The sequence below is a fragment of the Eulemur rufifrons genome, chromosome 19 (assembly GCF_041146395.1).
Source record: "Eulemur rufifrons isolate Redbay chromosome 19, OSU_ERuf_1, whole genome shotgun sequence".
In the NCBI taxonomy this organism is placed as follows: domain Eukaryota; kingdom Metazoa; phylum Chordata; class Mammalia; order Primates; family Lemuridae; genus Eulemur; species Eulemur rufifrons.
Genome location: NC_091001.1, coordinates 101,213,649 through 101,228,301, shown reverse-complemented (window position 1 = coordinate 101,228,301; position 14,653 = coordinate 101,213,649). Strand labels below are relative to the sequence as shown.

The 14,653-nt window shown below is 33.4% G+C and overlaps 1 protein-coding gene across 1 annotated transcript in view; it reads right to left on the bottom strand.

Moving 5' to 3' along the window:
• The window catches only part of WDR35 (WD repeat domain 35), a 58,449-nt gene that overhangs the window by 25,565 nt on the left and 18,231 nt on the right, over positions 1-14,653 (bottom strand). The window contains exons 10-14 of the mRNA XM_069494342.1: positions 13,762-13,947; positions 10,352-10,384; positions 9,918-9,978; positions 3,582-3,726; positions 727-796 (exon numbers count right to left, since the gene is read on the bottom strand). Coding sequence (XP_069350443.1) covers positions 727-796; positions 3,582-3,726; positions 9,918-9,978; positions 10,352-10,384; positions 13,762-13,947 — 495 coding nt within the window. The remainder of the gene's footprint in view (positions 1-726; positions 797-3,581; positions 3,727-9,917; positions 9,979-10,351; positions 10,385-13,761; positions 13,948-14,653) is intronic.

Here is a 14,653-nt window from a genome sequence, read left to right as displayed (position 1 = left end):
GTAGATAACTAGACAGACTCCGGCATATTCTAGTGGATGGGTCACTAGATCTGTTGCCAAAAGATCTAAGCTTAAACCCTCACTTTTCTACTTAAATCACTTTATGATCCTGAGTAAATCAGTGAAGTTTTCTATCAGTTTTCTAACCTGGAGAGGAGACTACATGCTATTTGACTAACAGAGTTGTGAGCATCAGATAAGAAATTAGATAAGAAAGCACTTTATAAACAATAGGCACTGCTTTAAATACTCTTAGAAAATCATCAAAAATTGTTTACTAAAATATTAAATTACATAAGCTTGTAAAAAAAAAGCATATTTCCATAAAGAGACAGTAAACTATGTTATCTGCAAAAATATGCCTACTCATTAATAAGCCAGAGGTGACAGACCAACCTATGGTTGACTGATAGATAAAGAGGAATAAATAGATGGCTGCTGACAAGGGAGGGATGAATAGGGGAGGAAGAATTATGTTCCCCAATATTTTTTGATAATATGTTTTTCTAAGTAGTATCATATTAGCTACTCATCACTACCTATCACTTTTATTTAAGAATTTTTAAGATCTAAGGAAAGATTTTCAGAATAGAAAATTTTTTAAAGAATTGTTAAAATAATATTCTATTCACTGGGGAAAAATTCTTTTTCAGGTCTCAAAATAAAATTACAGTATTTCCAAATTTATAAATATTAATATTTTATGGTAAAAATAAAATCACTTACTTGAATAGTTTTGCTATAATCAAGCACTCCATCCATTGATCCAACAGGAGTATCATCAACATGATAAATCCTGTAAAAAAAAAAAAATTCAGAATTTCAAAGAAAGTTTAAATAAGGATTGTACCATTCATAATCTCAGTAACAATTAAAGGATTATATGATGCCAAAGAATAGTGTTATTTAACATAAAAATCCTGATGATTTTCAAGAGTTCTTGATACAGTTAAATCTTATAAAGGTAGAAACTATCTACCATGTGTTTACTACTTATACAAGTGATATGTTCCTGAAAGTCATGCCAAAAATCATATATTGCCAATGAATTTCATTAAGTCCTGAGGGATATTTTACATTATTCTTCAGCTGAACATTAGTCAGGATCAACTTCTTACACACTTTCTCTGTTGTTAGCCCATAATTTCTTTTCTATCAATGTGTTTAATAAAATTAAAACTTACATGAATTTGGGGAGCTGTAATTAATGGAATTTTTGTTTAGAAGTAAAGCAGCCTTCCCTACCCTTCCTCTGTTACGAATATGCACTACTTTTGGATGTCCACCATCTCTCTGGTATCCACCCTGAGAGATATTTACGTTATTATAATACTGTATTTTATTATATTATAATCCTTATTCACATCACAGTGTCACTCCTGGTTTACCTGCCTCTTCCACAGGGTGGTGAGTTTCCTAGAGGCAAAGGCCATACATATATATATATATGTATCTCCAGTCCTTAGCACAATGCCACACATTGTCAAGCACTCTATAATGTCTACTGAATAATTATTAAAATGAATGGAAGTGAATAGGAAAGACAGATCACAGATCAGCTCTGAGGCTCTGCGCAAATTACTTAACTTCTCTGAACCTCAGTTTCTCCATCAGTAAAGTAAGGATAACAAATTTCCCTCTGCAGTGTTTCTGAGAGTCATAAATAAAATGATGTTTGTAAAGTACATTAACACAGAGCCTGACACATAAAAGGGGTTCAAAAAATGGTAGCTGTAATACAATCATAGGAAAATCATGCCATTTTCTATTTTTTAAATGCCATGAAATTTTATAATTGTAAATTTGAAATCATAATTGAACTTTCATCAATATAATAAAGAGATCAAATTGTAAAATTTAATAGAAATGTGCTAAAATGCAAAAACGTGGTATCTCTAAATTAGTGTATGTGTCTGTATTTTAATACATTTCTATTAAGTATATCCAGTCCCACTTATCACAAAATAAAAGTCAAAGATGTTAGAAGAGGAGGTCCCTCAAGAGATCATTTGGTCCAGCTCCTTCTCTTAAAATAAGAAAGACACCATAAGAAAGGCCATTCTGAGTAAAGTGGTTCAGAGTCAGTAAACCTGGCTTCTTGTACCATCCCTACTTATCAGCTGGTGATCTTTGGCAAATAATGTAAACTCATGTGTCTCAGTTTCCTCTCTGTGAAACAAGAATAATAAGAGTGTCAACTAGACTTACAAAGTACACATAAGAGGTACTCAATAAATGTTGGCTGTTACCACCATCATCAACCATATTTTACAGATGAGAAACTGAGGTAGGAAGAACCCTCCCAAAGTTATTAAAACCAGTCAGAATATCCCAGACACAATTATAAGGAAATGCTGCCTTCCTGATGTAAACAAAAACCAGAATCTCTTTAGCTGGCTAAAAGAGGACATGTACCCTACGGAGAGGCTAAACTTTTTTGTCCCAACTTTGTCCTAAGATCCACCGTGTTCTTGAAGACTGCAGGTCTCTGCTTATTATTGCTACCACAATAAGTCCTACCAGCACGAGGACCTCAAACAGACCAAAGATTCTTTCCATTTAGTCTTCCAGCACCACTGAGAAGATAAGATACAATATTTTTCAACTGTTTTTTCCTGCTTCCACATGAATTCACACAACCAAAATCCTTTTACTGGGAAGACAGTGCCTATCTTAGTACACGGGTGAGTCTTAAAGGGAAGGGAAGGTTGCATTAAGATCTCAAGTATATGCAGCTGTAGGTGAAATTGGGGTTAAAAAAAAAAAAGATCTCAAGTACATGTGAGTGAAGATGATGATTTGAAAAAGCAACCTGGGATTTCTGACATGACTGCCCCCAGCTCCTCCCACCAATACAGACCTACATCCTTATTAAGAATCATTAGATTAAAACATTCAACAAAATACTTTACTTAAAGGTTTAGGGTAACAACAAAAGGGCAAAAAACAAAGAGTATCACTAACAGAGACAATATAACTTACAAAATGCGTCTTCACCTTGAGACTTAATTATAGGGTATCCCTCCATCCCGGCTCCTGACCTCACTAGATGGTGGAGCCCTCTTTACCCTACTTACCAGAAGTAATTTCAACTCCACACCCCTGGAATCCAGGGAAAGAGAAAGAAGCCAAGTCCCCAGTTCACCCCACCTAAAAATTTTTCCCACATCTGTGTCTGAGAACCTTGCCTCTCCTCTGGTGATTGATAATAGCATCACCCTACCCTCCTGGAAAGATCTGTACCACTAACAATTGGAATGAAGGCTTACTTAGACACCTGGACCCCCAATGGAATAATGGTATTTCAGTATAGCATAATAACCCTAACCTGGTGGGGGTAGGTGAGTGAGGACAGCTATTTCCTTATAAAAACATAGATTTCTAGCCTTTATCTCATGCTACCTCCCTTTTATTTCAATAAATCTAAGCAGAAAAATTTGCAAGACATTCAAATTAATGGAAAAATATTTCTACTAATCAAAGCACTTTACAGTTCCCAAGCATGACAATTTATAATTAACTATGTCTGATTTAAATGGGATATGGTTGAGCTACTAAAAATTATGTATCAAAAGATATACCTTTCTCTCCCTTCTTTTCGAGACCGCGTGATCTGATTAATTTCCAATGCTGTGAGCTTCTTTGCCACACGATATTGCCAGATATAAAATGCTTCTTTCGAAGCTGCTATCACATGGGTTTTAGTCATTGCAACAAACAATGGTACTATTAAAAAGAACATTAAGACAATTAAGTAACAGTTACACAGAATCACAGAATGTTTGTGCTTTGAAGGACTTTAGTAATCACTGAGTCCAACCTTTCATTTTACAGATAATATACCCACACACAGTCTCTGAAATCAGAAAAGAATCAAAAGCTTATAGGACCATACAAAAATATTAACTCACAATGGATCAAACACTTACATGCAAGAGCTAAAACTATAGAACTCTTAAAATAAAGCTTAGGAATAAATCTATATTTCCACTTAAATCGTTGTGACTTGGGATTAGGCAATGATTGATTGGTTTCTTAGATATGACACCAAAAACACAAGCAACAAAAGAAAAAGTAGATAAACTGGACTTCATCAAAATTAAAAACATTTGTGCTTCAAAGGACATCATCAAGAAAGTGAAAAGACAAACCACACAAGGGGAGAAAATACTTTCAAATCATATATCTGATAAGGAATTGTATCTAGAATATATAAAGAACTCTCATCATTCAGTAACAAAAAGACAAATAGCCCAATTTAAAAAATGGACAAAGGATCTAAACAGACATTTCTCCAATGAACATATACAAATGGCCATTAAGCAAATGAAAAGATGTTCAGCATTATTAGTCATCAGGAAAATACAAATCAAAACCACAATGAGATAACACTTCCCACCCACTAGGATGGCTAGAATCAAAAAGTCAGACAATAACAAGTGTTGGTGAAGAGGGGGGAAAATGGTGGTGATGTAAAATGGTACATCCACTTTGAAAAATAATTTGGCAGTTCCTAAAAATGTTAAATATAGAGTAACCATATGCCCCAGCAATTCTGCTCCTAGGTATATATACCCAAGAGAAATGAAAACACATGTCCACACAAAAACTCATGCACAAATGTTCATAACATCATTATTCATAATACTCAAAAAATAGAAACAACCCAAAAGTCCATTAACTGATGAATGGATAAACAAAATCCCACTCCTTCCTCCCCCATCCCCACTACAATATTGCTTGGTTCAGGCCTTTGTTCTTTTTCCTCATCTTTTAAGTTTTATATTTCCACCTTAATTTAGAAAATAAAATTCTCCCAAGAAATAAATTCTTCTACCAAATCCAAAAAAGGTCACAAAAATAAAAAGAAAAAAATATATTCTTCTAAACAAATAATTTTTATTATTCTTAACATATATTAGGAATATATTCTTCCACACAAATTTTTTTTCATCTGTCCCATTTCTTAGAGAACATTTAATTGAGCTCCTACTGTGTATCCTTTTATGAAGTAGATAGCCTCATCAAATCCATCTTATGGATAAAGAAATAGAAGATTAAAGAAGTAAAATAGGCCGGGCGCGGTGGCTCACGCCTGTAATCCTAGCACTCTGGGAGGCCGAGGCGGGTGGATTGCTCAAGGTCAGGAGTTCAAGACCAGCCTGAGTGAGACCCCGTCTCTACTAAAAATAGAAAGACATTATATGGACAACTAAAAAAAATCTATATAGAAAAAATTAGCCGGGCATAGTGGCGCATGCCTGTAGTCCCAGCTACTCGGGAGGCTGAGGCAGTAGGATCGCTTAAGCCGAGGAGTCTGAGGTTGCTGTGAGCTAAGCTGACGCCACGGCACTCACTCTAGCCTGGGCAACAAAGTGAGACTCTGTCTCAACAACAAAAAAAAAAAAAAAAAAAAAAGAAGTAAAATAACTTGCTCAAGGTCACAAAAACACAAAATAAACAATATAATATTAAACACACACAATCACAGAAAATATATAAAAGCAAAAAAAAAAACTCCTTCATAAAAAAACATTTTAAAATCTGTTTTCTAAATTTACAAATAGTTAAAACAGTATAATACCTTATTTTTCAGTTTATTACTACTATGCAAAGCAATCATTAATGGCCATAATAAAGGAATGATGTTAATAGGAGCCACCATTTACGGATTTCTTGCCACTGTCCAAATAAAGGATACTTAAGGCAGTAAGAGACTTCGAAACTAAACAAAGAATTATTATAGAAACTAGTCTGATGGAATGATGTTAATTAAGTGGATTAACAACTCGGGGATTCAAATTCAAGAAGTTTTATATGCTAAATACTCAGTATGCTAGAGCCATTTAAAAAAAAATTCCATCACAATTGTCAAAATATTTCTACTCAAAATACATACTATTACTGACCTCTGGAGGGAGCTCAAAGCCAAGTTTCTCACTGAGAACAATTCACTGAAAGTCAGGCGTGGAGAATGGCATCAAAGTCTCCAGGAGGCGCTCACGCCAGGTCAGTCTTTGCTCTTCTTTCCCTGATCCCATTCATCTTCACTAAATTCTAAGGCATTTGCTAAATATTTAGTAGATTCCACCATGGATACCCGGACGCTGGAAACTATTATGTCCCTAGCATGTTTTGAAGTAAGTTGGAAAATCTTAACTGCTTTCTAATAAAATACAACTTTTCCTAAGCATATAAAAGCATTTTCCAACCTATGTTTACCTACAATTTTAAATTACACTCATGTTTCTTTCTTTTTTTTTCTTTTTTTTTTTTTTTTAGACACTGTTCCTAAGGAAATGTTTCTTTCTTTCTGATACATCCAAAATACTCACAAGGGTTTATCATTAGTCTGATTACTTCAAAATTAAAATGTTTGTGGTTCAACGTAAGAGTCAGACTTCTTGGATTCAAATCACAGGTCCTTCCTAATTCTGTGATCTTGAGTAAATTATCTGTTCTCTCTGAACCTCAGTTTACTTACTATAAATTGAAGGTAAAAATAATGCCAACCCTAGAGAAGTATTTTAAAGTTTAAAAGAGATAATAAAGTATAGCACAGTGCCTGGCATAGAATAAATGCTTAATAATTTTAAAAGTCAGTATTTATTGAATTTTTAAAAATGTATGCCAGGCACTGCTCTAAAGTACATTATATATATTAACCCATAACTGCTCTATAAGGTAGGCATTATTATCCCCACTTAACAGGTGAAGAAACTGAGGCATGAAATAGTTATAATTTGCCTATGTCACACAGCTACAAAGCAGTAGAGCTGGACACAAACCCAGTCAAGCTGGCTCCAAAATGTGTGCTCTTAACCACTATTGCAGACTGACCCTCATCAAGGATTAAGAAGTATTAGTTTGATGTGGTTGCTTATTATTTTTACTTTCATTATCTACATAGCTTTTTATAATAAAACCATATACAAATTCTACAATCAATACAAAAAACAAATAAGAACATATTTAAAACCTATGCTCTTTTGAATCAATATGGTAGTAATTGCAGCAAATTCATATGGGTAGATAATCCTGTCTATATACATTTTGCTAGATCTTTATTTAAAGATCCATCCTTCCCAGACTAAGATTCTAGGAAAAAGAAGACCAAATTTTAACAGATAGAATGTTTTAGGAAAAGAACACAACCAAGATAAAAGCATTTCAAGCCCTTCTCAACTATTCAATACCTGGAAAGAAAAAATTCAAAATATCTAGAAAAGTTATTAGAAAAAAATTTTTAAAGAAAATAAATATGTTTCTATTAATTGAACTTTGTAACACTAATAGGCAGTAATTACTTGCCAAGCAAGGATGTAAAATAATTTAAAACAATCTAGGAATTCACATATAAGTGAGAGCCGCTTGTAATATTTTAATACTAAGACCTGAAATAAATGCCTACATCTATAATGTTCCCCTACTTTCCCACTTACTCATTTCTTAGCCCTTTAAAGAGCTGGTAAACTGAAATTGCACTGAAATGTTTTCAACAAATTAACTTTCTCTGGAATATATGGAAAACTTAGTGCATATGTTAGAGACCATCATTAGAAAGCTGCTCACGTGATTCTGCTAAAATGACTGCAGCACAGGCAACCTGGGACTAGAAAGCCACTTTTCATGCTTTCGTTCCTCTAAAAATGCTGTTTTCTCTCCTTAAAATACCACCTGAAGAAATACTTAACCTATAAAACTCAGCTCCAATGAAACCTTCTCTAAGTAGAAAAGATGTCCCTGACATCCTTATGCACCAATATCCATTCATCCAGCACCTAGTATAATACCTAGCACACAACAGGGAAGCAGTAAGTCATTGTTCAATGGACTGACTATATTTTAATTATTTGTCTACACATCCCACAGGAAATGTCATAATTAATTTCTTATTATTCCCAATGACCAATGTACTTGACACAGTATATACTTGTTGATGGTTTGATAAGTAAATGAATTATCATTTTTTATTTACATGATAAGAAATAAATATTTTCCATGCATTCAATAAACATTTATTATAGGCCAAGCACAGTGTTAGGTCGTGGGAATTTGGAAATTAATTAGACATAGATCTTTAAGAAGTTCAAGCCTAGTGGGGAAGACAGAGGAGAAAATCAGTAATCGCAGTGCAGAATGAGAAGTACTCTGGATAGAAGTACACCAAAGGTACTACGAGGGCTCCACAGAAGAGCACCAAAAAAGGGTACCTGACTCCGATGTGTAGAGTACAATGGAGTCCCACGCACTAAACTTCTATAATAATGTATAAAGTTCTTTTTAAAAGTTACTAAAGAAATTGTCAAAAGGAAGAATAGATAGTAGGTGGCAAAACAAAAATAATACATTCTAAAACAGTATCATTGGCATACTTTTTTTGTTTTAGCCTCCAATCCTCATGAAAATTTGGCATAGAGACTTAAAAAGGAATTTTACAGGATATGTATGAAATAAAAATGTCAAGTCTTTGGCTGTGTTTGCTACAGACCAATGAAAGAACTGTTTGTAAAAATTTCAGCCAGTGAGACTGCAAAAAAAAAAATAGTTCTGAGACTCAAAAATACAAATAATCATGCCCTCAAGTATTTGCCATTTTATGAAGGGGAAGGATTTACATTTAGATTTATTAAAAAAATAGTCTACCTGTAGATAAAAATTACTTTGAGGCTAACCCTATAATCATTATAATTCTATGTTAAATAACTTTTGATATTAAAAGAAAAAGCATATGATCTGAAGAATGACAGAATTTATCCCTTAAAGACCATTATGCTTCTAATAAAATATTAACAAAAGATATTCATGTGATAAGAGTCTGTAATAATTTTAAGCTAAACTTCTTATGAAGGAACACTAATATATGTATATATGTATGTAAATATATACATATATAAAACATGTAAGCATGCCTATGTAGCAATGAATATAAAACATGAAGTTGAAATGTTTCAATATATCAAAGTGAATGAGTTACCAAGCCCCTAAACCATAAAGTATAAAGTCTTTGAGGCCATTATTTCTCACATTTGCTTTTATCACCCAAAGAGCTTAGCAACATGCAAACACTTAAAAGGTAGACATTAACATTTGATTGTTAAGACTGAATGTCCAATCTAAAAAAAAAAATGACTACTTCGCAGTGTCAGAAAATAATTCAATGAGTTTTCAATTTCTCAGATTTAATAATTTTTGTAATACTATATCCAATATACTACCATACACTTTAAAAGAAAACTATTACTCTTGGAAGTTACAGTGAAATGCCAACAAAATATTTGTTAATGATTTTTAATGATCTGCTCAGAATAAGATTTGGAATTTTTTAATGGGTTATTTTCATAGTTATTGGATATAGGGAATGGTAACTCTAAAAGAGCAAATGTCCTTTGAAAACAAAAAGCCAGGAATTTTTAAAAGCTGTCCCTATTAATAGACTTTTCATTAGAAAAATCTGGAAAAGGCAAACTCACTTTTACAAGCAGCTAAAGTGTTTTTATGAAAGAGAGGTATTTACAAGCAGTTTATTAATAATAAAAATGGTTTAATAGCAAAATTCTTTCTATAATCCTAAGTTTATTACATACTAATCATTAGATTGCATACCAATTCCTGTACAATTATATTTCCCATTTAAAGCAAATGATGGCAGTATAGCAGTTGCAAAATTACAGAGAATTTTAGATAGAGTAACCTTATAATTTACTGTGTGAACCAGGATGCTTGTGAGAATGAAATGGGGCATTATTAATAATTCTACCATGATGGTAGATATAAACTGGTACTGGATCGGACAAACCAGTATGGTCATCTTCATTTTAGAGAATATCATTCTAATTAATAAATACCATTGTTAGGTCTTTAGCGTTGCAAATAAAACCTGATTGGAGAGGGAATAAATATTAACATTTCCTTACCAATATCAATGTATTTGGGATCCAAGGGTGTGCCGATAGAATTACAAAGAACTAGCACAAACTGTGAACAGATAAAAAAAGTATCAGAACTCCTCCTCATTAATAGTAAAGGAAATATGCTTAACATATCATGCTTATCTCTTTTTCAGTATCACTGACAGGGAAATAATTGATAAAATTGTTAGGTGCAAAGAATAGCAGACATAAAAAAGATTATCTACAGTATTAAACATAAAGAAACATGAATTAAAATTAAACCAAGGCTGATTTCTCAATATAATGGAACACAGTGGTTTTTAAGAGGACACTTAAGAAACAAAAGTACACTGGCTACTTTCCACCATTTATACTCTCAAAGTTCCTGATCAGCTAAAATCTCAAAACTCATTTTTAATCCTATATCCAGCTATATAAGAGCTAACTTAATTTGTTACCATTGCACCAAATGTCTCCATCTCGTTCTCCTCCTTTGAAGCAATATGTAAATGACATGAGAAATTCAGAAAAAAAATCAGTTAATTCAAAAAGACATGATCCAACCTGGTCAAAATGACTTATGTACAAATAATTATAAATGACTAATATTAGGAAAATAATCAAGCATAATACACATTTCCATCACATTGTTTAAAGTGATAATCTCATTTTTCTTACTGTTAGTCATCTTTTTGGTATCTTGGACCAAGAATACTATTCTACTTAGATGTTTTCCTAACTAAAATAACAATTTCAAATAAGTCAATTCTCTATGTACTATTTACATATAGACTGTTCCTTTTTTCAACATCTCAAAACTTTATAATAATTTCATAAATATAAAATTTATAGTAAAAGTATCATAAATACCCCTTCCATTACCTCAAATAAGCTTATTTACTGCCACAAAATACCACAAATAAATTGTATTCTTAAATATACTTTTCATTTTTACCAGTTATATATGCTCTTAGTTTCAAGAATCAAATGATTCTAGAACTTCTTACTAAAAAAGGCAGTCCCCTCTTAACTTCCCATTTCCTGCTCCCTTTAACTTATCCTTTTGCCATTTACCTCCACAAATCTAAGTCATGTGTTTACAGTACTACTTGTTGTTTGATTTCAATTGACTGTGTTATCTATTGCCTTCCCACTATGAAAGATGAGTAATCAGCTTTCATACATCCTTTTCCCCACCCCACCCCACCCCCACCGCACAGGGGCACATTTCCATCTCTCTATCTTTCCACTTTTAACACAATTTTGTCAGATCAGAATTTAGGGTTTAATGTTTATTATACTTCAACTAAAAGCTTTTTAATTTAATAAAAGCAGTGATTACATCATTTTGTCTATATAAATGCTACTCACAGCTGAGCCATCAAGCATATCATGATTTATTTTCCTTTCAAGTGTGTTTTGCTTTCCCTATAGTTGGTAATTGTCTTTCTTTTTTCCCTTTGCTTAGTTTTCTATGTATTAATACTAACTCAAATCCCCAAGAGTGTATCTCCTTCTCCTCACAAGGGTTCAAACATATGAGGTAGTCTATTCATTTCATCCTCTTAGACTCTTAGTCTATTCACATTCATCCTCTAGCAGTCGGATGACCTGCTCTCATCCGACTCACTGGGCATGCTGCACAACTGTCACCTGGCACACTCTTCACCGCTGGTGTTGGGTTCTGTTTCTTCCTCTTTTTTAGTTTACTCCGCATTTTGGTAAACCACACCCTGAAGTAACTTCCTAAGATAGGGAAGCTTGGAAGATCAATTTTTGGTGACCTTGCACATCTAAAAATGTCTGTATTCTAGCTTCACATTTAATTAGTATTGGCTTTAAGATACGGAGTTCTAGATAGGAAATCATTTTCCCTCAGAATTTTGAAGGCAATTCTCCAAAGTATTGCTGTTGACAAGTAGAATGCCATTTATGATCCCTGATCTTGCAAAATTGTTTTCCTCTCTGAAATCTTATAGAGTCTTTTTTTTTCTCCCCACTGCTCTGAAATTCCACAATGATGTGCCTTGATATGAAAATATGTTTATTCACTGAGCTAGGCACTTCCAATCTAGAACCTCAGGGTCACTTTCTTGGATTTTTTTTTTTTATAGATTTACTCCTCTCCATTTTGCCTGTTCACTTTTTTTTAGAAATATTATTCAAGTGCTAAAACTTCCATGATTGGTTCTCTAATTTTCTTATTTTTTCACTCCTCTTTTCCACTTCCTTGTCTTTTTGCTCCACTTTATAGGCATTTTCCTTCATTTTATCTTCTAACCCTCCTGCCAAAGTTTTCACTGTTACTATATTTGTAATTTCCAAAAACTTCCTTTTCTATAATATCCTTCTACTTTATGGATGTAATTCCTCTTAACTCTCTGAAGGTAATATTAGCAGTTCTTTTGAAGTGATGTTTTTTAAAGAAGCATTCTCCCTGCATAGTCTCTGTTTCCTCCAAGTTATTTTCTACTTGAGTTTATTTTAGGTGTCTGTTAAACTGAATGCTTCCCTCAAATGTCTGACAATTTTTGTGTAGCTGCTTGAACTTAAAAGACACTAAAAAGCTGTTTGGGGGGTCTTTACTGTAAGGTGATGGGGAAGGCCGCCTCCTCGGTATCTTTAGAGGTCTGTTCTCTTGAACGGGTCTTCTCCCAAGACAACTCGTCTAATCCCTTATCTCAAAGCTCAATGCTTGGCTGCCAGTTTTCTGGAAACCAAGAGGAAAAAGGACACTGGGGGTAAATTGAGTATCAAACGTTTAATTTAATTGTCTTCTTTTCAGCAGAGATATCCCACCATCTGCTATGCTTGGTGCCCTTCAGTGCAGGGACTTTTTGATCCTCTTCAAGAGTAAACCCCAGTCTTAATACGTGGTAGAAGGGCAGCTGCCTGTGGGGTCAGGATAGGGGAAGAGATCTGGGGATCTGCTTCTTTATGTGCCTTTTTTTTTATGTTTTCTCCTTCTTGCATAATCTCTGGTATTTCGAAATTGCTTTTATGTTTGTTTCTTTCCCCGCCCCAAGTAGCCCCAAGTCCTGTGCCTTGCTGGGATTCTGTGATGTAAACTGGTTGCCTCTTTGTTTTCTCCATGAATGGCCTATGATTCAGCTTTCTTAGGTCTGCTAAGGTAATTACCACTAATCCAGCTACTGTCTAACCTACAAAATTTTGTTGCCATTTCCTTTCCTTTTTTGGTCCCTATGGGCTTATAACTTTTTAAAAAAATACTGTTCTTTCAGGAAAGAACAAAGTCAAATGTGGCTGTTCAAATGAACACCTTTAACCAAAAACCATACTTCTTAATGGGATAAAATAATTTATAAGAAAGCCAGATATTGGTAGTCCTTTTCTGAAATATTTACATACTTCTGCAAATATTTAGATTGTTAGTATACTTTTAAAAACATATGTTTATATTATTTATTTTATGCTATGACACATTGATTTTTAAAGCAATATAACTCCAAATAAAAGTAAATTTCTCAAGGACAAAAGCTACTCAACTGTTATAAATGGTCATTGTTACATAATTTTTTCAGGATTTATATATACTAGACATCTGAATATTCATTTTTTCTAACAGAATTTTAGATTCAAAAAGGATTATAAAGGACAAAAACCTCCAGTACTGAACTGGTCAATATAAACTGCCAATGATTAGCTGATCGGAGAAAAAAATCAGGGCACACAGAACCAGTGCAGTCACAAAGCTTTCCAGAGCAAGTCTAGACAGACATAGCCAATGGACCCAATACTTTGCTGTACTTACCAGTACAGACACCATGCTTAAAAAACTAAATAATTATATCCCAATTCTGCCAAGTAGTTAACCCATCCGAATCTCAAGATATCAAGGAACACTTACCTGAGGATGATTTTCATCAGCTTTTGTAGCCAAAATGCAGAAATCACCACAGGTAGTAATAGAAATGAGACTCTTCACATATTTAACATATTTCTCATTGTTTTTTGTATCCCAAAAGACAACACAATACTCTGGACGATCAGATCTGGTATACGCATAAACTACAGTATTTGAGCAATAACCCCACTGGGAAGAAAGGAAAGAGGAAAGGAAAGCAATGGAAGGAGGAAAGAAGGGAGGAAAGGAGAAAGGGAGAAGGAATATTTAGCATTGGGAAAGAAAAATCATATTTTACTTTTACTCTAGAAATACTGAAGATATGTGATTTATCAGTGCTGATAAAATATATTCTTCAGAAATAAAAGACAGGATTCAACCTTCAGCTTAAAGTCTTTTCTCACAAAAATAACAAAAATATTTGAAAGTAATAAAGCATTTATAAAAGAATGTGCTACAAAACTAAATTCAGTTTGTCTAAGTTATTAGTTTGTAAGATTTAAACTTCAATGAAGAAAATTTTCAATAGTCAATACTAACTGCTGTGGAGAACAACAGGAGAGCAATCCCTGCCAAAAATTTAAATTCTGGGTCCCCAACACAAAATTCAAAAATAGTTGCTTTGCCTTTTTTCCCCCCCATCCATAGTTTTTATATTTGTTTTTATCAGAGTAACATATGTACATAGTTTATAGTCAAATAATTGTGTCTGGCTTATTTAAAACAAACAAAAACAAAACACAGACCCCTGGCCCAATTTCAAATTAGGAATAGCTGTGTACAACTCTTTTAGCTGTAGCTGTTCTGGTATTTATCTCCATATCACATTATCTATTGATTACAGAACTTACACTCTTACAGCTTTCCCTTCTGTCTAACTCTCACAACATATATA